The following is a 27,652-nucleotide window of genomic DNA, read 5'->3' on the forward strand; positions in this document are numbered from 1 at the left end:
GAGGTTAGATTTATTCCAAGGAAGCTGTAGTGAAGGAGAGTGCAGGGGTGGGTGATGGAGCAAAGAGACAGATGGAGCGGTCATGTGGGGGCAAAAAGCGTAGCACAAACGAAAAAAATAAATGTTGGTTTTGGAAAATCTGTCAGTTTCAATTTCAATGCATTCACTAAACTAAGTAAAGACAAACAATGAAAGCACCAACTAGGTGCACAGACTTAAACCATTATGGGTAGCAAAGAAAGGACAAACTAAGTGGTATAGGAATAAATACAAACTTTTATTGCAGGCCACGTAACCAAGCTTATACTGATCATTCATTGGAGAATAGATGTATTTTTTTTATCTATTTTTAAAAATGCCAGACACACTCTCTAGGTCAGCATTAGCATTCTGCTTATTTGCAGCGACAACCCCATCATGGTTTGTAATAAAAGGAAACACAAATAGCCTGTTTGCGAAATAGCCTTTTTTTTTTTAAAGAACTTTAGATGTCATCAAAACAGCACTAGTGGAAAACAATTATCCCTGCAGGACATTTATAGGAGCTCCTATAAATGGTTAGTGTAAGCCTACTGATGTTGTGTTGTAATAGTAATTGCAGTTACAGATAAATGGTTTAGAATTGCAAGACTGCTTGAGAACTCTGCCTCTAACACCTAAAGCCAAAGTCAAGTTTTTATTATTTTTTGTTTTTCATTCAATTTCTTCATCCAGAACAGCAGCAGTCAGTACAGAGTCACATACAACTATTCACTAGGGATGCATCGAATATTCGGCCTTTGGTTTAGTGAGTTAAAAGCAAGGCTGAATAGTTGCGTGTGACGCAATGACGCAATAAAACAACAAGCAGTGATTTTGAGTCGGAAAAGTGTGTGCGCGTTGCTGCAGGATCAGCAGCAGCAGCTCCTCCTTTCCGCACACAAACACAGCCAGACTCTCTCCTTTCCGCTTACCGCTCTTCGTCGTCCGTCACCGCGTAAAAGTTGGAAACTGTCCAATTCCACAACCAAGTCCGTTGTTAGCGCTGTGAGCCACAAATCCGTAAACATCCCCATAATTTCCTCCTTACACTACACCGGGTCTCGCTGCATAGGCTAGTGTAGCATTAGCATGGAGTGCTAACAGCTGATGTGTGTAAACAATGGGTCTGTGGCTCCAACCAGTGACTCCCAACACGATCGGCAGCAGAAAAAGTAGCGCAGTTTGCATTGACATATATGACAATAAAGTATAATATATATTCTATATTTAACCTCAGTGTTTGTTAAATAGTTGGAGAGGGAGGAGCTGACATTCTAGGAGGCGCGTTAGGTGACGTCACCTGCCAACGTGGGCAAAATCCAACTCCCCAATTAGAGCTGACTTTTTACAAAATGTGGAATAACAAAGGAGGGAGGAAACAGAACTTTTTCAACTTTGGCCGTCTAAATGAGGCTAAAGGGATGTATATCATTGTAGCAAAACCATTATAAAGTGATGTTTTTCATCATACCTCCCCTTCAATGCACTTTAGTTTTTTTGGGATGTATGTTTTGTTTTATTTGAAGGGCTAATATAAATGAAAAACTTTGTTGTGCTTTATTTGAAAAGAAAATGCTACTGGAATATTTAAAAAAAAAATGTCAGAATATTCAATAAACATTTACTTTCTTTAAAAAATATGTCTACAAATTTATTCTAGGCTATTTATGCACTATTAAAAAAAAATAGTGAAAAACTTAACAACCGCATTCGGTATTATTCTGTATTCGGCCACAAATTTTCATTTTGGTGCATCCCTACTATTCACCTAACTTTCAGCTTCTCCAATAAACCACACGTCCATGCTTTTAGGCTCAAAGGGGAAGAACATGCAAAGGCCGCACAGAAAAATGCCCAAGAAAGTTCCCTGCACTGCTGAGCTTGAACAAAATATTATCACACAACAGTGTTTACAACCCCTCTGCAGCCAAAACCTTTCGAGAAAAGCCAAACTCTAACCAAATGATCAGGGTGGTGAAATGGACAAGCAAAATCTAAACAGAACTGCAATTCATAAAAACAAAAATATGAATGATGCACACAAACACATTTTATGTTCTGACTCCACGCTATTTAGGATACATGACAGTAATTATTTGACTTCTTTAAAGACTGTCATTGTATTATATTTAAAATATTAGCAACCTGAGGCTGTCAGCAGTAATAAATGTTTGGTGGGTCATATTTTCCATGAGTGCATCAAATCTCTCGTGTTAATAAGAAGTGGGTGGCTCGATTTAAGAGGATTGAACCAAGTGAATAACCCTGCATTGATCCACTAGAGGCTATGTGATTGATGACTACTGGATTTAAAAAGGCTTCAGATTGGCAGATGGGATCATTCGTTCCCATTGGTTCACTTTGCATTATCAATACCCAACTCTCATAGAAAATCATATGCTTACACACACTGCCATAAGTTAGCTGTGTGGGAAGTGCATTAATCAATAATTACATTACTTTCAGAGCTTGGCAATAAATCTAACCATAACTCACATTGTGAATCCATTTTGATGAGAATTCAGTGAGAAATGTGTGTTTTTTTTACAAAGCCAAGTCACAACTAAGGTTATCTAAGGACACCATACACTGGAAGATGGAGAGAAGATATGTGCTGTTGTTCTTTTAGGTAAATTATTATGCTGTGAATGTTTCAAAAGCATGGTTGTACTGTACATTTTCTATGTCTAACTATGTTTTCAATTGGAAATTTTCTTGCTTTTTTTTTTTTAACTAAAATTACTTCTATCTGCTCGTCCTCTTCTGAGTGCTAGAAAACATTCTCTTCACGTCATCTTATTCATTAGTAATAATGACACCTGGAGGTGGGAAGTTGGAAGCAATTTCAATATCATGATATGCATAAATGTACAAGATATAACCATACAGAACTTGTCTTCCTGCGATCACACACAGGACTCTCTTAAAGCTGAAGTATGCACGTTTTTTTTTACGTCAGTTGCTCAAAAATCCATAATATCGTTTCAGCTTTATGTAATACAAAGTGTTCTGAGTGGACACCTTCTCTTGGCTCTGTATTTGAATGCTCCATGAGCTGATTTTGGGCGTTACTATTGGCTGACCAACTTAAGTCGATGCGCGTTCACGTCCTATCTAGGGTTGTAGTCAACCAAGGAAATGGTTGGTCGACCAAGACTATGGCACACGTAGCGATTAGTCGACCAAAAAAAAAAGAAAACGGAGAATGAAAAAAAAACGGAGAATAAATGAGCAGGTGCAGAGGACGTGGAGAAAGAAAAAGAGACATATTTTGTTTTGGCGTTTTGTGGTGCCGATTTGCTTTTAAACACAGACCATTTATGATATGAACCTTATTCAAGGTTTGACCAGAAGCAACAAAGCAAAAGTGAAACCTACAGGTCTGACAGACATTAGGTATTTATATCAAAGCCTGACCTGAAACCGACATTTAAAACCTATTTTTCCTCATACAAATTACATATTTACGTTTGTTTGAGTGGTAAGTCTGCTATAATAATAAACAATGTCAACATCAGATCAGCGCACATGGAAACAAACGCACGTCAAACACAGGTGCGCAGTGTGCCCGCGGCGACAGAGACAGCAGTGGTAAATCTTGGTCGACCACGACGGCATCGACCAATTAGTCGACTAAACGACCAAAGTTGGCAGCCCTTGTCCTATCTGTAGTAGAAGTGCAATGGCAGACATTCCAGCAGGAAAAGTCCCCATCACGGAGTTAGGCACAACAGTTACACGGCAAAGCAAGCAATGCAAGTCTCACGATTCTACATACTGCAGCTTTAAGACCTGTCTCAATCTATTACACTTGATCTAGAGTGGATCTGTTTATCATTTGTGGGAAATCTCAGTAGCAAAGTAAATTACATACAGAGTAAACCCACTCAGTAAAAGCAAAGATAGGCTTATAAAAACTCACCTGTAGACTATCAGTAAATGTTGATTTAATTAACTATCAAGGGTGTTTATGAAAACCAGTCAAATAAATAAACGTGTGTATTTGTTCCGTTTTAAAGAACTGAAGAATCCATTGGGTGATACGGTAAATCAAAGCCTAAGTTTTCTTTTCAAATTTTACATCATGTTTTTCTCCCAATTGTTCCTTTTTATTACATTTCCTATCATTTTTCCTCTTAGTCTTCTGACCTGATCTATACTTCTTCTGTTGCATCTCATTATTAGATTTGACTCCACTACTTTCTATTTCTTTCCATTATATAATTGATATTGTATGTCCGCTCCTGATATTGCATCCTGTTTAACCCAAACCCCCACATCATATATTGACAAAACACCATAAAACCTTTTAAAGTACCTTTCATCCTGCCCTCGTGACCCTGATCAAGATAAGTGATGAGAATGGATGAATAAAGATGGATGGATCAGCATTGTTGGAAGCAGCGACAGAAGCTTAAGCAACAACGGGAAAGAAATTCTTTTTAAAATTGGCAAAGGAAAATGACTATTATGTAACTACCAGTGAGGTGATGTGGCAAGACAATCCATTTCACTGAGATCACTGATATTTACTTCATTCTACCTCTTAAGCTGAATGCACTGCATTTTTCCAATAGCAATATAATGGATGAGATATTTTGGCCAACTTGACTTAGATCTGATGCTAAATCGTTTGTAGACAGTCATGGTCAAAAGCCGCTCTGAAACAAAGCTTACACGCAGCATCCAATATAATACTCTTAGGTGCTTTAAAGCATCATGGAATGACTGACTAAATATTAAAAAAAGATATAGATTGAGATATGAAATAGAATTTGTAGTTGGATTGTAACTTTGGTTGCTACATGTCTGTCTCTCTGTGTCTTTCCTGGGGGCACCATGGCTCAGCCCAGGCTGGACATCAGTTTTCATTATAGAAGGTGATTTTGTCGTAAAAAGGTTGCTTTTTAAAAAAACATTTGACAGTCTGGGGAGAATGCTGGACCCTGGTGCGTATGGGGGCCTGTGGCGTCCTCTGTCTGTAGGACACAGTGACAGATGGACAGTGGATCTCAATAGACAGAAGATAAGGAAATGTGGACAGAAGGATGATAACAGCATGTATCAAAGTATTATGCATATGTGTAAAGAGTACTGATATATTCTACTCAGAACACTATTACTACTAGAAGAACTGGTACTTGATTGAAATTGTACTCAAGTGCAAGTAAGTCATATTGTAGGGCTGGGTAATTTTGCCTAAAAAAACAAAAATCTCTAATTTTTTAAAGAAAAATTTGAGTTTCAATTCAATTTTCAATTTTTTTTTTTCAATGCACATGACTGCAGACATCAGATATATTGTCAAAAGTGCAACTTTATTGCTGTGATTGTCCTCGAGAGTTAAAATGCATGGAACAATCCCAAAATAAAAAGTAAATGAGGTTCTGTCTTTAAACCAGGTTTAAGCAAAAGTGCAACAGCAACTTCACAGTAGCTTCAATTTTCTGATTAAGAAATCAGATAACTACATATTTTATAACATATAACATTACACTTAAAAAAATGAAAATAAACTCTTCCCTTAGCATCTCAGCATAGTGTGAATAAAACAATAAACATGCCTGTGGCACACATATAGGCTACTCAAAGGGTAAACAAATGTAAACATAGAGGGGGCTGGCTCACATCGTGCTACGGTAACCTACAAGGACGGAACGTGAAAAAGTCTGAAAAAACTGTGGTGGGAACAAAAATAATTAATAAATAAATAAAAATTAACATTTAACTTTTTTTTTTTAACTCATATTTGCAAAATAAAAATAATTTTTATCTACAAATTGAATAAATCGATTAAATATTTTTATTTATTTTTTGCCCAGCCCAAGTCATACATAAAATACTCCTATACAAGTAAAAAGTAGCTCAATAAAATATTACTCAAAGTAAAAGTACTATTTACTTTCACCCCCAACATTTATATTTGGTAATAAATCTTGACACGGTTCCCTTGCATACAGTAAACATCTCATGTAGAAACTTAAAAAGAAAGAAACCAAATCTTGTACAATTGGAACTTAATTTGTAGCTTTTGTAAATAAATGAAATTAAAGGTTTGTCAAAATGTTAATTATTTTTTAAATAAAATAACACAAATGAATTAAACTCCAAATAAGTATAGCTAGATTTATGAACTGTAAAACAGTGCCATGTGGGTAACAACATAGGTAAAAACCCCAACCTGAGGCCAAGAAAGTGGCTGGGCTTTGATCTGAAATGGCACGACTAACAACAAATGGATTATGTTCAATGTGCCTTCATGAACTGCTGACCTGAAATAAGTACAGTACTGTGTTTAAGTAGCATTGTTTTTAAATAGGAATGTATGGATACAACTTTTTCACTTCCGATATGATACCGATATTGGAGCCTTGTGTATCGGCCAATGCCGATATTGATCCCATAGGATATCAGCACAAAGAATCATACATACTTTTACTTATTTTGTAGTGTGGAATGTTAAAAAAAAGGCTTAGTGAGCAATAGTAGGTTACTTTGTTGGAGGGTGAACCACAAACACCTATGGATAGAAGTGCTGGAGCGCCAATATCGGTGATATTAGATGCAGTACGATAAAATCCGATATTCGTTTACTGACTGATATCGATATCAATATCGGATCGAGGACACCTTTATTTTTAAATACTTCTGGTGTGGAAATGTAACTAATTACTTTAGTTCTTTTAAAATGCACTGAAGTACAAGTAAAATTACTGATTTATAATTTTACTCATAAAAGTACAAGTACCCATCAATGCAACTCAGTTACAATAACGTGAGTACTTGTAATCCATTACTTTCACCAAGGAGGCCTCTCACTGAAACAGGACAAGAATGATGCGAGGAAGACACACACAGAGTGTCAGTAGTTCATTATCATCTTCATCAAACATGTGCATGTGACTGTAGTAGTGTTTGACAGACAGATGGATCATCAGGTTTTTTACTCACAGAATCGCTTGCGTTTTTACGCAGCGGGTCCACCTCTGCCATGACGGTGGCCGGGTCCACCACCAGTTTCTCGAAGCACGCGGAGCCCAAAGACGAGCTCTTGTGCTGGTGCAGGATGAGCTGAGACACGGGTGTTTTGGGGCTCCCGTGCAGAGTCAGCTCCGGGGTTCCTGGAGGCTGCCGCAGCGGCTGCCAGTCGCTACTGGTCCCGGGAACTGTGTCCGTATCAACTGACCTGCTGTCGCCGTCCGTCGTGGAGCAGCTCAGGTTCGGTTGAGAAGATGAAAAGACTCGGTCCAAGTGTTTCTTTTTCCTTTTAAACATCCATAAGCCCGACTCCTTTTTGCTGCCCTCTGCGCCCCCGGATGCGCTCCGACGCTCCGATCCCAGTTTCGGACTGAGCCACGGCTTGGTTTTTTCCTGGAAATTCTTCCACATCCTTCGTTGGTAGGACAGGGACTCCTGTCCTTTGCCGTCTTTAGCATCGTGCTTTGGGGATTTGGGCTCCATGGTGCCTGTGCAGCAGCCAGCCAGCCTGAGCTCTCTCTGAGAGGTGGAAGGATGGCACAGAGGAGACGCTGCAGCTCGGCTAACCTTCACTGGATGAGCTCCGAGTGGAAGACGCACAGTGATGATGAGGATGAAGAAAGTCTCCCAGTGAACCATGCAGAGTACCAGTAGAGTCGTGTCACACTTTGCCTATAATTGTTGGTTTACTCTCATCTAATAAAGCTTTAAATCACATGCACTGAGGTCGAATTTTTTGGCTGGTTGTAATACTGTATATGTTTGCTCTCGCTCTGCTCAACTGTGTTCAGAGAATTTCACATTACTTGCAGGATTAATTAAATCCATATTCAGATTATATGGATAAGGGGTGCAATGCGCCTCCTTCTGGCCAGAAACGTCATTGGCTGTGTAATCTGTACATGCTTCTGGTTGCATAATTCCCCATTGGAGATGGCATGCATCCCCATAAAAGCTGTTTTCACCCCCCTCTTTTATTTCCCTTTTTCCCTGTGACCTGTATTACTTGTACAGTGGTTAAAAGAATATAGATTCTATGAACCAAATCCTGGATTAATCAGGTGTGTCGTATATGTCTTATGATGCCGTGTCTACATGAGTCAGTCTTTGGTGAATGTTATCTCACATGTGCAGCATGCAGAAGCTTCTTCCTTTCCCAAGGTCCGTGCTGCAGCAATGTATTATTGAGAACCTGTCATGTTTCTATGTGCTGACGCAAAAACAGACAGCAAGTGTCCTGGGACTCATTCCCATTACACACCTCCACACCATCGATGTTTTTAAATGATTTCTTCTTATTATTGTTTTCATTCAATCTAATATTAATTGACAACATTTACAGTGTGTATATTTTTCTACACAATTTTCCTTAATAAAAATGTATGACAATAATGAAATAAGTGTTGACAAAGGCATGCAAGAAAACATTGAAATCCTTCATCATCATTAAAAGGTGAATTAACATTTATTTCATGCATTTTTGTGGATAGTTTGGTTGACTCAGGCGCAACATGTTCTATCTATAAAGCAAGAAATCGCTGTCTGGCTGTGTGTGTTCCTTAAATATCTCTGCGAATCAGGCTCAGATTGACCTGAGACTTTCAACATGGCTGCTGCTTGGTTCAAAGGTATGCAACGTCGGATGTGTTCGGACTGCAATGATACCGTTAATAAATTGTGTCATAAAATTGTCCACCAAAAATAGTCATTTGAAATAGGACTTTTCATTTGGGGTAAGTAGCTCAACAAATTTAACCCCTTTATTTGGGCTGATTTGGATCAAATTAGCCAAATAAGAAGAAAATGTATTGTAACAACTTCAAACATAACAGCCCACAAACAATAACCAAAAATACAAATCTGATCCTGGTACAAGTTGACTACAAAGGTTCTCACAATTAGGTATTACATTTTGGGAAGGTAAGATGTAACACTTTTAATCAATTAATTCATCATTTAACAAAATTCTAACTAGGACTTCTATGCAATATGGTAGGATATGCGCCAACAGTGTCTTTATCTAACAATGACTGAGCAGCCAGGTTGTGGTTTCATGTACTCGCAGACAATTAACAAAAGAGTAATTGGCTTGAAGCTTTGCTTAGTTAAGTAGATGGAGTCCTGAGTGTGTGAGCCAAACGGCTCCTTTCAGCTGCTCGTGTGGAAAACTGATGACTCTGCACTGAGTGGGCGTTTCTTCTTGATGGTTCTGGTGGTCAGGTCGTTGATAAACTAATCCATTATGTGTGCCCGGCTGTTCCTAGCACACATTGCAGATCTATATCTAGAAATGTGTTCAACAATGCGTAACACTGAGCAACCTCTAATCATCGCTAACACAGGCTTGGTAATATATATTTATAGTAAATAAAATACAGAAAGGTCCTTTTCTTCCAGCGGATGGATTTTAACAAATTTATTGTCCACCAGTTAACTGATGGCAACAGCATTTGATAATAAAATAATTTCATTGCATTAAGAACCAGTTATTGGCATGGTGCCTTTAGTTATTTGGCTGATCGCTCTGGACTTGATAGGTTTTATTCAAGTCATCACATTCTTGAATTGCTTTCGTAAATCAGACCTGCCTGATAAAAGCAAACATCCTAAACGAAAAGGTAAAGTGATGCAACAAGGATTTTTCCATGTGCTGTAGATGTGTTATCGCTTAAACACAGAGTGAGAAGCAGTGAACCTAACAGCAAATGTCGTACTGTCAACTGTCATACTCACATATTGATATCTTCAGGCCACTTGAAGTCACCACAGGCAGCATAACATACAGTATATGTCTTCTGACAATGGGATGAAAAAGGGGTACAGACAGGAAAGCAAGGTAAGGACAGGGAGAGCATGCAATACAAATAGAGATTACCAAACTCTTTCCTTGCACAATTGTTACAGACCCCTCTAGGATGTTATATCAGAAGGCTTGAGGGGCTAAACAAAAAGTATTTAACAAAAAAAGTTCTTAAAAGTAGCAACATAATCAAAAATAACTCAACAAAACAAAAGGGACTGGTGACCCTGCCTGGCCAAACGTAATAAAAGTAGGTATAGGACACTGGGCCAACCCTATAGAGGGCTGTCACACCCAGCATCCAACTTTTATACTACAAAAAGTACAAAATACTAAAGCAACAGAAACAAAAAAACAGGACTAGCAGAAATCTTCAGCGTAAACTAAAATAACAAACTTGCAAAACGTCAAGTGGGGAGCTGAAGAACAGCTCCTCCTCCCTCTCCACCTGATTACTGATGTGAATCAGGTGTGTTCAAGGCCAGGAGGCAACAATATGCACGTATTTTACAGAGGTGTAAAGAGTACTGATATAGTCTACTCAAGTACAAGTACTGATACTTGATTGAAATTGTACTCAAGTGCAAATAAGTCATACATAAAATACTCCAGTACAAGTAAAAAGTAGCTCAATTAAATATTACTCAAAGTTGGGGATGTCCTGATACAACTTTTTCACTTCCGATATCGATATTGCAGCCTTGAGAATTGGCCGATGCCGATATTGATCAGATATGATATCAGCTCGACTCATACATACTCTTATGACTCATTTTGTGGTGTGGCATGTTAGAAAAGACTTGATCAAGTGATGTTACTCAAACAGAGAACAATAGTCAGAAACAGTAGGGATGAGAAAATCTGACCCATTTATTATTAACCTATTGGTTACATAAATGTAACCAATTAACTACATACTGTATATATTCAACATAATATCTACAGTATTCTACAATTGAATAAATATAATATATATTGGGGATTTTAGATGCAGTCAGATAAAATCTGATATTCGTTTTCTGGCTGATATCGGACCGATATCAATTTTGGATTATAATAGTAATTATTATTAGAAAATAATGAATATCATATAACATTATGAAATTACAGTAAATATTATTGACATGATAGAAAGATAGAAAGGAAAAGTTAGGTAATTATTTAGATATAGAAATAATTACTTTTATTGCTTTGTGTGTGTTACTGTCAAGAATAAAACTCCTTTTTTCTTCATAATGATGATGACGTATTGATATCAGCAGAGACATTGAATGATTGCATGACATATTATATTTAGGTGTCTGAGAGAACTATCAAAGTACTAAAGCAAGCCAGACATATTAGATGTTTGTTTTGGAGATATATGTGTTCTCTTCTAGATGAAAAGGATGCCGCTTGAGTTACCGCCTCACAAGAATCCCCTCATGTAATTTTGTAAATAAACTTAAATTTACAACATATTTCTGACAACTATTAAAACACATTCTTATCATGATCACTGATTCTGTGTGTAATTCCGAACCAAATCTTAATGAATTCTTATTTTTTCCTTTTGTTTGAAAAAGACGTGAACCCTTTTGAAAGACACAATAACCCAAGTGGATTTATGTTTACTTTCTGATTCAGGCCTAATGACTAAGGTCATTTGAGCCCTCAGCACAGAACCCAGGCTGTGCTGCTGGAACAGCCTTTGAGGATGAAAGAGAATCACATATTGACCATCACACGCGTTGTCAAACAGCTCAGCAGTGATGTGCAGGTAATGAAGTGGATAAACTGCACCTACAATGAGGATTATAGTAATATATGAGTACTCATTATGAGGATAGGCTCAGTTACTAGTGTACGTTGTCTTTGTTGCTCATACTTTATATGTGGCTATACTACCACTACTGAATGTGCAGCACAATCACAACAGTATTTTATTCAGATGTGCAAAGAGTTTGTGAACTATTCATCCATTTTTTAACCCGCTTGCTCATTTTTCAGAGTCGCGGGGGTATGCTGGTGCCTATCTCCAGCTCTGATTGGGCGTTATGAACTATTTATTCTTTGTTATCTATTATTTAGAACAAGAGCACAAACCTCCGCCAAACACAAAATATCCTCTTTGGCAGATATTGGCAGTTATCTGAATCAGTGATCCAAATCATGGTACTATGATCAGTGATCACTCATCCCCATTAATAACAATAAGGTAGGTTGAAATCTATAGAGATGTCCCGTGAGACGTCACTCCAACATTTTGACGGTCTAGAAAATGCTAAACTGCCTGTGATACATCTTGTTGCGAAATATTCCTATCATGCCGGTCCTTCAGGAACGGGCACGGTGGCTCGACCTGTCTAATCTTTCAGACGAGGAAAGAAGCAACATCCTGGACATGCCCATAGTCCTGGAGGGGATCTTTGGCTCCACGCTAGCCTCCTTTCAGCAATGATGTGACGACGGAGCCCTCTGCCTCTGTCTTCCTTGGGAATCTACGGCCCATCCCACCCATGCGACAGAAGATATTCTCAAAAACTGCTCCTCGGGGCCTGCAGATCAGAACGTTAAGACCGTCCGCTCCTCGGCCTGCCCTGGGCCTGAACGCGGTTTGTCCGGATGGTCCGGAAAGCATTCGGCTTCAGCTGCGCCGAGCCAGCACAACCGATCAGCGCACACAGGCTGGAAAAAGAATAAATCAGCTGGATGTTCCCATCCCTCAGCTACACCTGTTCTGCTTTCATACGTAAACTCAGGAGCCCTCCATGCCCCAGTCTCCCCGCTACAATGGCACGGTTCGTTGACAGCCGGGAGAGACGGACATGCTCTACGGGAAGATCGGCACACACGTTCCGATAAAAGTGATGTGTGCCCCGTTGACACACCCAGGCCAAGGGTGCAACAAATGAAAGCAAAATCTGCCACAATAAGCAGCGCGGTGACGGCACCTGACCGTCAAAATGGCTGACACCCGGCTAGGGGTCACGTGACTGAGAGATCCCTAAAGGCATCCTGTTTTTTCAAAAAATTGCAATGAAATGCGCAATCCAGATATGATCTGGATGGAAGAAAATCAATTAAGTATTTGAAAAACTAACATAATGACATAACTGGGTGAAGTATCAGAAAGATCGATTCATTTTGAAACGAGATATGAATTTTGAAATAGACTGTATGTCATCTTCAATGGCATACAGTCTATTTTTGGTTTTAAAAAAATCTAAATCCGATGAAAATATGACCTCATTGGCAGAGATGATAAAGAAATGTCAATTTTAATCTTCTTAGATTTTTATGCATAATTCTTAAAATCTGCATTTGTTGGATTGAATACATTATTATAATAATTTGCACATTCTCAATGATAATCACATAAAGACAGCCAAGCAATGAATCTCTATTAGAAACAGTTAAATTGAGCTTGTTGAATTGATTGGATTTAAAAAGGTTACAGAGTCACACCTCAGTTTCTGAACAGGATAAACGCTAGTGAAAAATAGATGAATGGATGTACGAGCATATCTGGTGTCATTAGCCATTGTTTGAATGTGCAGCCAGTCAGAAAGGCTTAAATTCAAATACAGTACTTTAATCAAGCACACTGAATGAGATAGCTCCACAATTCAGGGCTATCATTAGTGGTACTCCAAGCTCTAAAAGGCCATTATGCACTCAGAAATAAGAGCAGACAATATTGAGTGAAAAGTGAAATCACACAGTCACTGTTTCCATATGCCAGTGGAAATGATTTTTCATGCCTTTAATTAATTACACAAACTGAATTTTTCTTTTTATCTCAGAGTGTTTTGTGAAAATAAATTTAGCAGTATTTTCCTGGTCATTATAGTTGATATCAACTGTCACAAGTTCATTTTTCTATTTGGTTTTGGGGTCCTGTTGTTGGTCCTGTTTCAATTCTCTCTGTTCTGTAGGGACTACAATCATACAATTGGTTCATCGAGCTGGATTCTGTAGCTTGTGTTACCACTATAGATGTTTATCATATGGAACAGAAAAATGTCACTGGAAATGGAGATCTGCAAGGAAGACTAGCTGGGTATTAACAAGTTATTAGGTATCTAAAAAGCACACATTGTGACAAGCATTAAAATAAAAATACAATCACAGGTGAAATGTCTAAAAACACATCTACAATGGACATAAATCTAATAGTTTTTATTTCCATCTCCACACAGTTATGTATTTAATGTTGAATTTGACTTTGGCTGCAGTTGAGCAAGTGCTCATCACTCCTTCTTTGCCAGATGACAGTTATCAAATTAGATTGTTGGGAATTTAAAAGCATGTGGAAGTGGATTGCTGTCAACATTACTGACACCCATTTGTCAATCAGTGTTAGCTAGCATAATGTAATTTGCTATCAGACAGATCAAATGTGTGTTACTGATATTGTGTTGTACAGCAGCCCTGTTTCCTTTGTGTTCCAGACGTCAGTGATGGAGAAATCCATATTTGGCTTTAATTTAGTGACTATTTGCATGCAGTATCTTGTGTGATATTTCCACTGTCGTAATAATTTTAGGACTTTATCTTGCATGGTCACTGAGAACTGAAAAACCAAGTGTGCGATGTGCATGCATTGAAGAAAGAGAGTGAATGCAAGTTTGGTCTAGTTATAACACCTTCAGAAAAACTGAATATTGGGGTCAGTGCAATCAATGCTCAGTATATAAACTAAAACAGCTTTTTAGACTGAAAGACACATTTAAGGAGACTAGATTATACTCATTTACTCAAGCATTCATACACAAAGACTTGTAACTAAATAACGAATAAAAGGCAATTTTATTAGATAACATTGAAATGCCACAGAACATTGGGCAAACGCGAATACTGCTACAAGTGTGTGGTAATGATGATCTCTGTGTGCTGCTTTTAGCTGTGAGAGAGAAGCTGTCCTGCTTCTGTTTTTGTCTGTGTGCCAGGAGTTCTCTGCGAGTTTCTATTTTCATTTACTCACCTCAACCTGTCAAAAGAGGCTGTTTTTGAGTCCATTTCATATGGATCATGTACAATTGTATGTGCACACTTAATTTTATAACCATTTGCTCATCTGTGGATCTCCTCCTCACCTCTCCTGTGCACCCCACAGTCTGCCACCAGTGCTGTATGATTCTCCATCTACTGTATCTCAGGTGTTATGACCATATTGCTAAGCCTAGTGCTGAGGAGCTCTCTGGACAGCAGCAGATGATCAGGCTGCAGAGGGACATTGCTGAGCTCAGAACTGCTGTGGATAAGGAGCTCAAAGTGCTGGAGTTTAAGGTGGAAAATAGTGTACTAACTGTCTTAGTTAGTTTTTAACCAAGTCAAGTAACTGCAGCAAAATTCAGTTCGGCATTTTGCTTCGAACTATGAGTTTTGCATGCAAACACATCCTAGGCCTTGAGGGAAAGATGAATAAAGTCAGTGTATCCATTGCTCCAGTACAATCACAAAGTAACATATTTGATAATGAATCCAAAAGCTCAACAAACTATGAAACGCTTATAGCTGATATCCGGAGTTTCTGAGAAATCTATGTTTATGTATCATTCTTTTGAAATGCAAAAAAATACCTAACTGATCTTTTACTATGGTCTACTGCCGGTGTTAATTCATATACATTAATGTATATAAGTCCCTCCTTCGTCCTATAGACCCCATACAGATGGAAACGATTGCCAATTGCGCCCAGCCAATAGGCTTCGACTTTGTGTTTTTGAGACTGTCAATCAAAGTGAATGCGGAACTTTGCACGGAAACAAGGCCACGCGTCACAACAGCAAACAGGTAAATATGATTTTGGCTCTTACCTGACCCATAGAATTATAACATTGCGACCCAAAGCGACCTTGTTATGTTCCGCAATGTGCGTGCAGAGAAAGTAGAGGCATGGCTTCTGGTAGATTGGGAGAGGCAGTGGGAGGAGGTGTGGCTGTTTAAGGCAGGACATCGAGATGTTTCTCAGAAACTCCAGATAGCAGCTTTAAGTCAAAGTGGAAACTAGAGGCATAAGGGGCAGAGTATTTCTCTGCATTTGCTTTTAAAAATCAATTTGCTCAAAACTCAAATTTCAATTAAAATTGCATAACTGTAGAATAAAAACAATCAATTTTTGCTTTACCAAATTCACCAAAACATTTGAACACAAAGTGACAGTAATGCTAACACTGTCTAGATTTGGAGCAATTTGTGAACCACTAATCAAGGATCAATAACCAACAATACAATCACGCTCTCGATTATAGTAGCCTAAAGTATCCTTATTTACTCAATTAAAAAAATAAAATAAAATCCTTAATAGTCTTGTTATGCACTTCAGAGTGTGTGGCCTTTAGTCAAGTGCCACCAGTGATATTGAATGTGGAGAAAGCTTTAAAAAATTGTTTCCATGTAAGATGACATTTGAAGGTACATTTTTTGGAAAATTACAAATTAAAATTTCATTTGGGGATGCTTTTTACAAAGTGAGGTACAACACAAGCAGTTAGTTAAGGGATTTGTTTAACATCGCATAGGGATTGGCCAGGTTGAATTAGAAACGGTGACCCTACCATTGCAAGCCTGCTTCCTTCCATTACATTTACATATATACATGACTGATTAATCTGACCTAAATTATTTATCTAGCAGTTTCCAGTCCTGTATCCGGTTATATATTTCAACAACTTGTAATGAACCTCCACTCACATGTAAAATAAAGTATAGTACTCTATGAGCATAGTAAGCTGCTGGAACTGTGAATTTCTCTTGGAGATGCATAAAGTATCTATCTATCTATCTATCTATCTAGTCACAAGTCTCATTGTTTGGTCACTGTGACACCCACAGTTTGTTTTTGCACTTCCCAATTTATTTTTGTCACCTTGTGTTTTGGTTCCTGTTTTCCCCTCCTCATTTCAGGTCACTTCATTTCCTTGTTTCCCGCATAGGTCTCACCTGTTTCACCTAGCTGTTCCTCATCACTGCCTCCTATTTAGTTTCAGTCATTCCACCCTGTCTCAGCCTGCCCATTGTGCCAATGTGACAGAATAATCTGCCCACGATGGATTTAGTGGACTTGAAGGAGCTCCGTTCCCAAATGGAGCAGCAAAACATGTAGTTCAGCTCCTTGTGCCAAGGTGTTTAGGACCTTAATGTTTGTCAGAAGCAGTCTAATGCCACCATTGCCAATGGATCACATTAGTATGCAGCTTCAGCAGTTCCTGAATCTGCTCTGCTGTGTTGCCCACTCTACCGGCTCAACCTTCTACACCTGCATCTGTTTCTGACATGATCCCTGGGCATCATTTCTCGCATCCAGAGAAATTCTCTGAGGAATCAGGAGACTGGTGCTCGTTTTTGATTCAGTGCAAGCTACACTTAGTCTTTCCACCAGACCACGCCTGCAACACCTACATCATCACATACACTACTGGTCAAAAGTTTAAGAACACAACACTTTTTACAGTTTTTTACTGGATATTATTCAGTTTATTGTGTCATTACACTCTGAAATGAAAGCATAGAACGAATAAGCAATTTGAGTTGAAAAATAAATTATGAAATCCATGAACAATACTGTTCACCTGATGCTCATGAGGGTCTGGTACCACAGTGTGTTCCAACACAAATTTTATGCAGACAGAGGGGGTTGTAAGTAACCAAGAAAAGTTGGAACACCCGTAGGAATTAGTAGCACCAGCTTTCAAGGCTGATTCAACCTTCATTTAAGGAAGCACGGGAAGAAACTACCCTTCCCTACCCTTGATGATTCTTCTAGCTGTCTTACCTGGATTAAAAATCTCCTTCCAGACTCCTTGATCTGTTTCAGGGTCCTAACTGACTCTGGTGCCATTGAGAACTTTTTGGACTGTGGTCAAGGCAGGAGACTTAGACTTTATACCACCCTTGCATCGACTATCGTGGACTAAATAACTTTACGGTTAAGAACAGGTACCCTCTTCCTCTCTTGTCCTCAGCTTTTGAACTTTTAGAAGGAGATACCATATTCACCTTGTTTACCATCTAGCTAGGATTAGGGAAGGGGAAGAGTGAAATTTATTTTAACACCCCAGTCCTTACAAATATCTAGTTATGGCTTTTGGTTTGACTAATCCTCTGACCCTGTTTCAGGCCCTAGTGAACAATGTCTTTAGAAACATGCTCAACTAATTTGTCTCTATATATGCTAATTACACCCAATAAGTTTGCCTGCCACCCTGGGTCTGGCGAACCATGGCTGTCATCTGTCCATGTTTCTGGTGACTGAATAAGGATGTGTGGGAATATTTTGCTGCCTGTCCAGAATGTGTCTGGACAATAAGGACTCTCGCCAGGCCTCTGAAAATCTCCTGCACCCGCTCTCCGTACTCCATCGCCTGTGGGCAACTATCTCCTTGGACTTCAGGGCCGGGTTTCCACCTCAAATGGTTTGTTTTATTCCCTCTGCCAAAGAGACAGCAAAAACTCTGCTGAATAACGTTGACAAGATCCATGGTTTTCCCCTAGACATTGTCTCCTAACCTGGCCCCCAGTTCATCTTTCGCTTCTGGAAGGAGTTCTGCTGATTGGTGGGGACCAAGGCCAGCTTGTTGTTGCGCTATAACTCCCAGTCAAACGAACAGAGCGACTTAATCAGGAGCTGGAGACAGTCTGCAGTGCCTAGTCTCCCACAACACCACATCCTCGACCAAGTGGATAACATGGGCTGAGTATGCCTATGAATCACTACCTACCTCTTTCTGGGATCTTTCTCCCTTTCAGTTTGTATACAGTTACCAACCTACCCTCAGGTCTCTGGAAGGAGAGGTTAATGTCCTCTAAGCCCATGGCCTTGATTGCCATTATAGATGCATCTGGGGACAGCTGCTCCGCTCCTCTTCCCGGTATGCAGTCCAGGCAACAGTCCGCGGAGGCTGGCTCCAGTTTACCAACCAGGCGAGCATGTATGGCTGTTCTAGAGGGACCTATCACTCTATACTGCCTCCCGTAAGTTGGCCCCTAGATTTGTGGGGCCCTTCCCCATCTCTAGTTAAGTGAAGTTATTAATCTTGCCTCTCTGAGACTTATGCTCTTGTCCTGCTGGAGAATTCACCTGATCTTCCACTTGAGTTGCATCAAACCTGCAAAAATGAGTCCGATCGTGCTCTCCTCCAGGCCCCCTCCTTCCTCCCAGGTCGTGGACAGCACCCCGATGTACTCAATTAAGAGGTTGTTGGACGTTCCCTGCCAGAGTCACAGTTGCCAGTGCATGTTGGACTGGGAGCGATACGGGCCAGGGGAACGCTCGTGGGTTCCCTCCAGGGACTTCTTTGATCCTTCCTTGATCAGCAATTTCCATCGTCATCACCCCGACCTCCTTGAGCTGTCTAGTGCCCTTGGTGAAAGGGGGAGCGGGGTGTAATAAACATGTATTAATGTAATAACCCTCAATTCTTAAGCATCGCCACCTTGGCAATTTCAGCCAATGTTTTTACACATTATAATTACGCCTAAATATTTCTGGTCCAACGTTACTCCAAGGAAAAAAGCATTTAAATCTGACTATTTAGCAAATAGTTAAGTGTCATGCAGTTCCATTGACGTTATTAGGAACATTAGGGTGAACAGGTTTTGACGTTGCACTAACCAGAAAAGGAAGAAATTTAACTTTGAATGCACGGCTTCCAAATGAACAAGGAAGACACCTTAAAATGGGGAGGTCTAAACTTACATTTTAATTAACTATTTTATTCTATTCATTCTTTCTCCCCCATAATTTTTGTTTTGGTTGGTTTTGTTTTATTTGTAGGGCTAATATAAATGAAAAACTTTGCTGTGCTTTTTATGAAAAGCAAAGGCTACTGGAATATATATAAAAAATGTCATAATATTCAATAAACATTTACTTTCTTTAAAAAAACATGTCTAAAAATGTTTTCTAGGCTATTTATGCACTACTAAAAAAAAATAGTGAAAAACTTAACAACCGCATTCGGTATTCGGCCAAGCTTTTATATTTTATTCGGCTTCGGCCACAAATTTTCATTTCGCTGCATCCCTATAGAAAATATGTATACAACACACAATAAGCAGCAATGGATAAAACCATAATAGGCAAAAATGAAAGTGACTAAGTAACGCCAAAGTCAAAAGTGAACAAGTGCTTTTTACAATGTGGTAAATCAAGGGATGGCAGCATGTTAGCTGTGGATCATGTAGAAATAAAAACTAGAAAATGCATCCTACATGTGCTACAAGCTGGTTTCAGGATCAGGGGCACAGTTTCACTGTCAGCTGGGCTCAACAGAAACCCAAAGGTCCAAGTGGGAATATGGTATTTGTGTGTTCTCCAGGTTATAAGCAAGTTGGAGGAATCACTGATGAAGAAATCCCATAGCAAATACACTACTGATGATGAAACAAGTTCAACGACTGGGAGAAAACACCCATATAACATGCAGTAACATATAGTCAGGAGTCAGAACTAAGAGTAGAGCATTGTACTGCACTGCCACTACACAGTAAGAATAAAATGTATTTAAATGTAAAATTAAATTAAGCAAGGAAACAGCAAATAAGCATTTACTTAAGGAATGTATTTAACCTTTGTATACCTCCATGTAGATTATTGATATTCTGTTTTATTTATTAATATATTATATCAAAACGGCATTCTTTACATCTGTAAACATTTATTATGTTTGCATCACCATGTACCAATCAAACATCCTAAAAACCTTTTGCTGATTGCCTGCCCGATACCTATTATATCAAAAATGTCCTCGAGATTTTAAATGCATATAGTCTAACAGTTTTTCTCCTAAGGAGATGGAAAGACCTGGATAAAAGTATGCAATATATACGCTCTTTTAACTGATGTAGCAGTGCAACAGAAATCAGGTCATTGTTTGTTTGGGTAAACAGTGTAAAACTAGATAGAAAAAGGTAAAGTGTGTGTGTGTGTGTGTGTGGAATATAAATTAATAGATGAACACTAAGAGGCATTTTTGTAACAGGATCCAGATATTCTTTAAATTCCTTTTAGAGGAGTTTGGATGTTCTTTTTGTGCTTGCATTTGACTTCACCATGCAAAGACAATGACTGTCTGAGCATGTAGATCACAGAGCCATCGTCATAACAATTGACACCTAATAATGGTCTGCCAATGACAAGGCAGCACAGTGACCCTGCTAATGGCTGCACACGCTGCCCTTTGTCTAATGATGAACATTTAACCTAACACTGGTTGACATTAATCTAAATAGGAGTCCAGGTCATGAACTAAATGAGACGTGGTAATAAGACTTACATCAGAAACATAATATAGCTGTAAACGCATTATTATTATTAGTATTTTTGCACGCAGAACAATTTTTGTTTGTTCAACTACATTTTTGTAGCAACGCTACGCTAGCTTACATCTAGTCACACAGAAAACTGCTATTAATAGGTGTCATCTGCCACCTCTCATTACCAGACAACACAACTTTGACTCTCCCCAGCTGGATTCATTTTCAATTCAATTCAATTCAATTCAACTTTTTTTATATAGCGTAAATTACAACAACAGCAATCTAGAAGCGAATATAAAATTCTTAAGAAAAAAAACCAACAAAACCTATTTCTGCTCTTTCTGCCCACTTTGGTCTTTTAAGGACAAAGATAATACCAGTCATTGCCTTTTAATGACAAAACCATCTTTGCTTGAATTTTTGTATTAAGTTATTAGAGCCACATTATGCTTAAACGACATAGGAGGCAGGTGGTTTGAGGGAAACTAAAAGCACTGTTACATAAACAGGTGAGAAAAAGAAACTATAGGCCTGAATCCAAAATAGAAACTGAGAGACAGCAGCGAACAAGCACGAAAGCTTCTAGAAAAACAGAAGAAAACCAAAAAGATAAAAGAGCGTAACGCAAGAGCGCATGTGTAAAAGAGCTGATGGAAGTAAGACAATGACTTTGGCGCCATAAACAATTTAAAACGCTGATGAAATCATACCTGTGTTCATGATTTATTTTAAATCACACACTGACCTCCAGCACAATAAGGATTAATATAAATAGAGATCGCTGCTCAATGTTGTTCTTACCTCTGATTTTGTAATACCCATAGGGTGTCAATACAACGTATTTTCATTGTCATCCATATGACATACAGACAAGATGTCCATAGAAACATGTATAAAAATAACTTTCCTCCTGGCTCCCTTTAAGACGTTGTTATGGCCATTTTTATATTCATCATCATATCGTCAAATGTGTGTTCATGTGTACAATTTATCATGTTTTAATACATGATGACTCCATTACTCTTTACACTTTTGAACAGCTGAATCATGATTAAACAGTACAGATCGTATTGTACCCAGTGCAGCAGAGTCTCTGCCAAGGCCAGAGTCTCTGCTCACATGCAGATATACACGAACGCACACACTATCAAGGACAGATAAGAGTGGCGCCAAATCTTCCTCATAATATAAACGTCTTCATCATCCTCAAATGTTTCCACTGTTGCATCTGACCCCCCCCTTCTCCTCTGCCTCAGGGTGGAACTTCTTATGTTATCTATATAAAAGCTTAAGCTGTGAAACGGTCAGGGGGAGCGGCTCTGCCTTCAAACGTCCGGCCGGACGGTCACTAATTTTTGTTTCACTTTGTTCCATCTTTGTCCTTTTTTTTTTTACTTAGTTTTAGAATAAACTTTTTTATAAAATCATCAATGCTCCGACTGGACTCCATCATTCAACCAGAGCAATAAATCATGTCTTCAAATGAGGTCAACCGCAAATTCTGCCGTAACATTTGGATGTTCAGAGATAACGTGTTAAAGACGTGTTTTGGACCACTTTTTGCTCAGTGGGAATCTTACATGTATGTGTAACGTGCAATACAGTTACTTTATTTCTTACTCTTTTTAAATATTGGCTTTCATGCATTTGTATCGATCTCAGTCAAAGGCAGAGTCGAGGTTATCCGACCGTCTGGAGGTGTGTGTGGAACAGCTGGAGACTGAGAGGCACCAAACCGACCACAGCCTGTCATATCAGCTGAAGCTCTCTGAAGACAAAATGGGAAAAAGAATGACCGCCATGGAAAATAGCTTTCATCAGGAGCTGCAGCTGCTCAAACAGAAACACTGCGAAGGTTGGTCCTATCTGTATTTACCTTGCTGTCAACAAAGAGCAAACACGCACATAAATATACATAATTAAAACCCACAAATAAAACATACAAATTAGAAACAGAGGAAGACAGACTTTTAGTGTCTTTACTGTAAATTTTAAATGGTTGAATGATTGTTTACCATAATGGTAATGACATAGGGGAACGACTTATTTATCTGAGCTTTGTTTGAACATGTTGACGACAAAGGCCACCAGAGCTTCAGGCCTTGTCCACATGTGGCTGAGTATTTTTATAAACGTATATCACCATCCTTCGTTTTCAAAAAAAAGTTATGTCCACACATCATCGTTTTTAAAAAAAATTCCAACCACACAAAACTGCATAAATGTGCGGTGTTGTTGACAGTTTAATGCATTGGGGTTCCAAGTGCACCGTTATAGCTTTGCACACCTGCCTAACAATTACCATTAATAGTTGTTTGTTAATAAACTTGGTGCTTACCACTAAATCAAACGTACATGTCATTTCTTTGAGAAAAAAAATGAGTTTTTCACAGTTGGGTCGGACTCGGACGAGAAAATGCGGCCCAGTCCACACTTTATTTCTTTACTCGTTGTTCATTGACTGTTTACTGAGAGACCTGTGCACATGCCTCTGTGGAACCAAACAGTAGTTTAGTCCACTGTTCTTGTCTCCAAGCCGTCTTCTCATTATTTTTTTATTTACGGGTTATTGAGACGCCTCTTCAAGCCGTCGTGAACGCACACCAGCGTCATTTGACGTCACCATCAGCGGAATTGTACTGCTGTACGTACACGTAATAAAAGTATAAAATGTATCACAAACAGGTAGAAATGTGTGTGTGTGGACTCGTTCTCTTTGGTTTAGAGCGCTTAATCACTCATTAGCATAAAAAAAATGGCAGTGGCTATCTGTACGGGTGCCGTATCAATATACCGACATTCTATCTGTACGCAGCGCACCTATTTACAGTTTACGTCATGTGGTTGGTCAGTCGTTGGCCAGTTTAGGTCATGTGACTAAGACCAAAACTCACCCTAAACTCAAATCCTGCCCTATGCTCCTTTAGGGATCTAATAATAATTCATATAAATGTAGGCTGCAAAGGCGCTAATACTCAAAAATGTATAGAAAATCAAAAACAAAATGCGTAGACAAACAATCACGACAGTGTTGTAGTGGAGACTCTCTAGTATCCCTGTGACAAGTTTAACTGGAGAATGTTAAAATAGTTTTTATCTTAAACTGACCAAAAATGCATTGTTATAGTAATACTAAATATGTTTAAAAAATAATACAAAATCAAAGACAAAATGTCACTACAGTGTTGTAGTGGACACAGTCTAGTATCACTGTACAAGATGAACAGGTCAATAAGTGAAACAGCAGTAATCAGCTGATTCATGTTTACAAAAGTTGACTAACCTTGGTCACTGTTTGAAAACCTGCATTTTCAGCTCGTGCGCAGCATTAGCTTTGTTAGCTAACCTTTGGAGACCGGGACCACGTTTCCTCAAAAAATCAACGCTCCAACGGGAAAAATAATCTAGATCTCTGTCAGACTCGCTGGCTGCACAGTCAGCCATGACGAGTTAACACCTCTTGACCTTTGACCTCATGCGCGAGAACTGAACGAGAGAGAGATTTTCAAGAGTGTGAAAAGTTTTTTTTTTTTTTTTTTTTTTTTTTTTTTTTTTTTTTTTTTTTTGCATGACATGTTCATTTGGCGTTCGTGTTTTTGTTTTCTTTCTTTTTTCTTTTTTTTTAATTGTCAAATGTCATACGTCATGGCCGGTTAGCTCAGTTGGTTAGAGCGTGGTGCTAATAACGCCAAGGTCGCGGGTTCGATCCCCGTACGGGCCAGTCAAATTTTTGCTGTTGTAAAGATTTCATTATTGTTATTAACCAAATACAGTTCAGTGAAAATAACCAATTACATTCCGGATGCTAAGCTGCTGAAAACAAAATGCCCGGGATGAATGAAAACATACACAAACAAGTTCCATACATTTTTTTCAACAGTGGCGCTTCATCTCCATACGTATACATATATAGATCTGTCTGTGTATATGTTTTATTTAATGCTCTCCATATTGTATATCACCTAAAGCTTTAATAATTGTTTTTCTACATGTAATTATTACACTCCCTTTGACACGTAAATATACATATTTTTATGTTAATTTAATAATTTCTTATCACTGCATCTGTTTTGTCACATTCCATCAACCTTTATTCTTCTTCTTTTTTTAATACTCTCTTCCTACTATACACTGCTTTAATGAAAAATTAAAGTTGCATTACAGAACGACATGCTTATTTATTATTTGTTTCTTTCCTCTCTCTGAAACTTCCTGGATTTGCTAAATCCAATCTTCCTGCAGTTTTAAGGATATTTCTGTGTATTAAACTTAATAAAAAATGACATCCATTTTCAAACGGGTGTCAATCCTGTAACTTGAGCGCATTCCACTCTTTCTAAACGGGAACGCACGCAGCGTTACGTAATGTTGCCAAAGCGAAAGTGAAAATAGAAAGCTGTGACACTTTTCACCAGAACGGTAAGCCTGAACTTTAGTCTTAACGAAATATGTTTTTTTTTTAAACTTGTTGTTTCACAAAGTAAACACTTAGTCTGCTCGTCAACGTCTGCATGGTATAATGTTGGTTTTCTAAATAGACTATTAGTGCTGTACAGTCACTAGTTCATGGATATTGGGGTGATGTTGAAAATAGCACAGCAGCTTAAAAAATATCTCTTCTCCAACACATTTTAGCATTATTATTGTTTTATTATACACGTCCGCAGAATAAGATGAGTCGCAGCATTTAAAATAAATCCTGAAAATGAATAAATGCTAGATATTCCTTTGACAGTTAGATTTTATTCTAACCCTTTCTATTCTATTAATTTTGGCAGACTTTTCGACAAAAACAACATCAAACATAACACAGGATGTCAATACAGTTCTCAGGCTGGGAGGTGGTTGACGATGGAGGTTCAAATCCTGGAGTGGTGCTACAACCGACTCAGAGCCCTCAAAACCGGGGCGTCTACAAGATGTACCATGGCACCACCATTGCCAATGCTCGCCTCATCGTAGCCAATGGTTTCAAACCATCCTCAGGTGGCCTTTTGGGTAAAGGTGTGTACGTTAGCCGTGACAAAAAAAAAGCGTCGGCATACCCCAGAAACTTCTTGTTTGGTGTCAACAAATCTGATCAAGTGATTCTAGAGCTGCGTGTGCGTGTTGGCCGTGTCAAAAAAATTGACTCCAATAATTACCACATGCGCGAAACCTGGCACCGTGATGGCTATGACACCGCCTGGGTCCCCCCTAATTGCGGTCTTTCCGCAGTGCCCAGTGGCCTTGAGGAGGATTGTGTTTTTGATCCAAAAAGGGTGAAAGTGGTTGGGATTGCAAGCACCCCAAACAGCAACATACAAACAGAGCTTGAGAAGCTCTTGGCACAAAGATCCAAATCTTCCAAGGGTGGAGCTGGAGGAGCTGCTGGAGCTGTGTGCGCCCTGTGCAAGAGAAAAACCCAGCACGGCTCTGCACACATTCAGCAGCAGTGTTGGAAGTGTGGCACAACCATCTGCATCCTTATGGCCAAGCATTTCTGTCCATGATGAAGGTGGACGTACAACACTGCCCAGAAAAATTCTGAGATCAACATAATGCTTGGAATTTGTAACAAATAAATTGCATTTGTTTGAATCATTTGTCGATCATTGACAAAAAAAACAAACCTCAATAAAGAGCAGTATTTTAAGCATTGTCTTTACTGGATTGCATGTGTATTTATTATGACTGTATTATTACATCAAGTCAAACACTAGTGGGAGCAGGGTGACATCAGCAAGCATTTTAGGGAATTTGTATTGGAAAACTTAGTTCTCGTGTTAGCTGGGTTTTCAGGGCAGCATGATGTGATATGTGAGGCTGCAGTGTTGAGAAAAAGTTAGTCTAAAGTGCAAAGTTAGAAGAAAACATCTAATGAAATATATGTAATCTTTATCTTCTCAACAAATGTATCTGGTACAGGTTCACAGAAGATGCTACAGCGAACATGCTACACAAACCTGTTCTCCTGCAGCCAATTAATAAACTGATGAAAATAAAGATGTAAATATGCTTTGTTAGTCTTTGTAAATCTAATAGAACAACAATTAAAAAGAAAAGATTAGGGTAAAGGGGACCCAAAACTTGCTATCCTTTATTTGCTAGCCCACTTTCTTAACCTTTAGTCCATCTTTTTTAACTATAGGTTTAATCAAAAACAATAACAAAAGCACTTTGATAGTGCAAACCTCCACCAAGCACAAAATATTAGTGATCCTGATCATTGTATCATCATCATTCACACTTTACAGGATTATAAGAAATTTCTATTACCAATAATAACAACAAAAAAAGTCCAAAAGTAAGGGCGGTCCCACTTTTTCCATAAATTGCAGTTAAATGCTCAACCCAAATCCCATCTGTAGGAAACTTTGTGGGGTAAGTATTCTGACATAACTGAGAAGGTTAATTATAAACCAACATATGATTGAAATTTTGCCACTGACAAGAGATAGAGATTTTTTGGTATGTAAAACTGATCAGGATCCCCTTCAAATGTAATTGCATGTTCCATGGCATGAGCACATATGTTTAGTTCAAAATTCATTCAGGGCTTTTGATTTAACCCTGCTAACAGACTCAAAATATATGGCTTAACCATCAAACTGGGTGATGTCACTGATT

General features: G+C 38.7%; 2 protein-coding genes and 1 non-coding gene across 6 annotated transcripts in view; 2 read left to right on the plus strand and 1 right to left on the minus strand.

Moving 5' to 3' along the window:
* Positions 1-7,795, minus strand: part of mctp1a (multiple C2 domains, transmembrane 1a) — a 151,877-nt gene extending 144,082 nt beyond the window's left edge. For all 4 annotated transcript variants that reach the window (XM_028457220.1, XM_028457222.1, XM_028457221.1 and 1 more), the window contains exon 1: positions 6,973-7,795. In XM_028457220.1, coding sequence (XP_028313021.1) covers positions 6,973-7,638 — 666 coding nt within the window. In that variant the 5' untranslated portion in view covers positions 7,639-7,795. The remainder of the gene's footprint in view (positions 1-6,972) is intronic.
* A 16,895-nt stretch (positions 7,796-24,690) lies between these two features.
* On the plus strand, positions 24,691-24,764 carry trnai-aau (transfer RNA isoleucine (anticodon AAU)). The gene has a single exon. It is a non-coding gene; the product is annotated as a tRNA-Ile (tRNA).
* A 644-nt stretch (positions 24,765-25,408) lies between these two features.
* Positions 25,409-26,690, plus strand: LOC114469599 (uncharacterized). The gene is made up of 2 exons (XM_028457250.1): positions 25,409-25,462; positions 25,822-26,690. Exon 2 carries the CDS (start codon positions 25,858-25,860, stop codon positions 26,533-26,535), a length of 678 nt encoding a protein of 225 aa, XP_028313051.1. The 5' UTR covers positions 25,409-25,462; positions 25,822-25,857; the 3' UTR covers positions 26,536-26,690.
* The last annotated feature ends 962 nt before the right edge of the window (positions 26,691-27,652 follow it).

Source organism: Gouania willdenowi, chromosome 9 (genome assembly GCF_900634775.1).
Source record: "Gouania willdenowi chromosome 9, fGouWil2.1, whole genome shotgun sequence".
Classification (NCBI taxonomy): Eukaryota; Metazoa; Chordata; class Actinopteri; order Blenniiformes; family Gobiesocidae; genus Gouania; species Gouania willdenowi.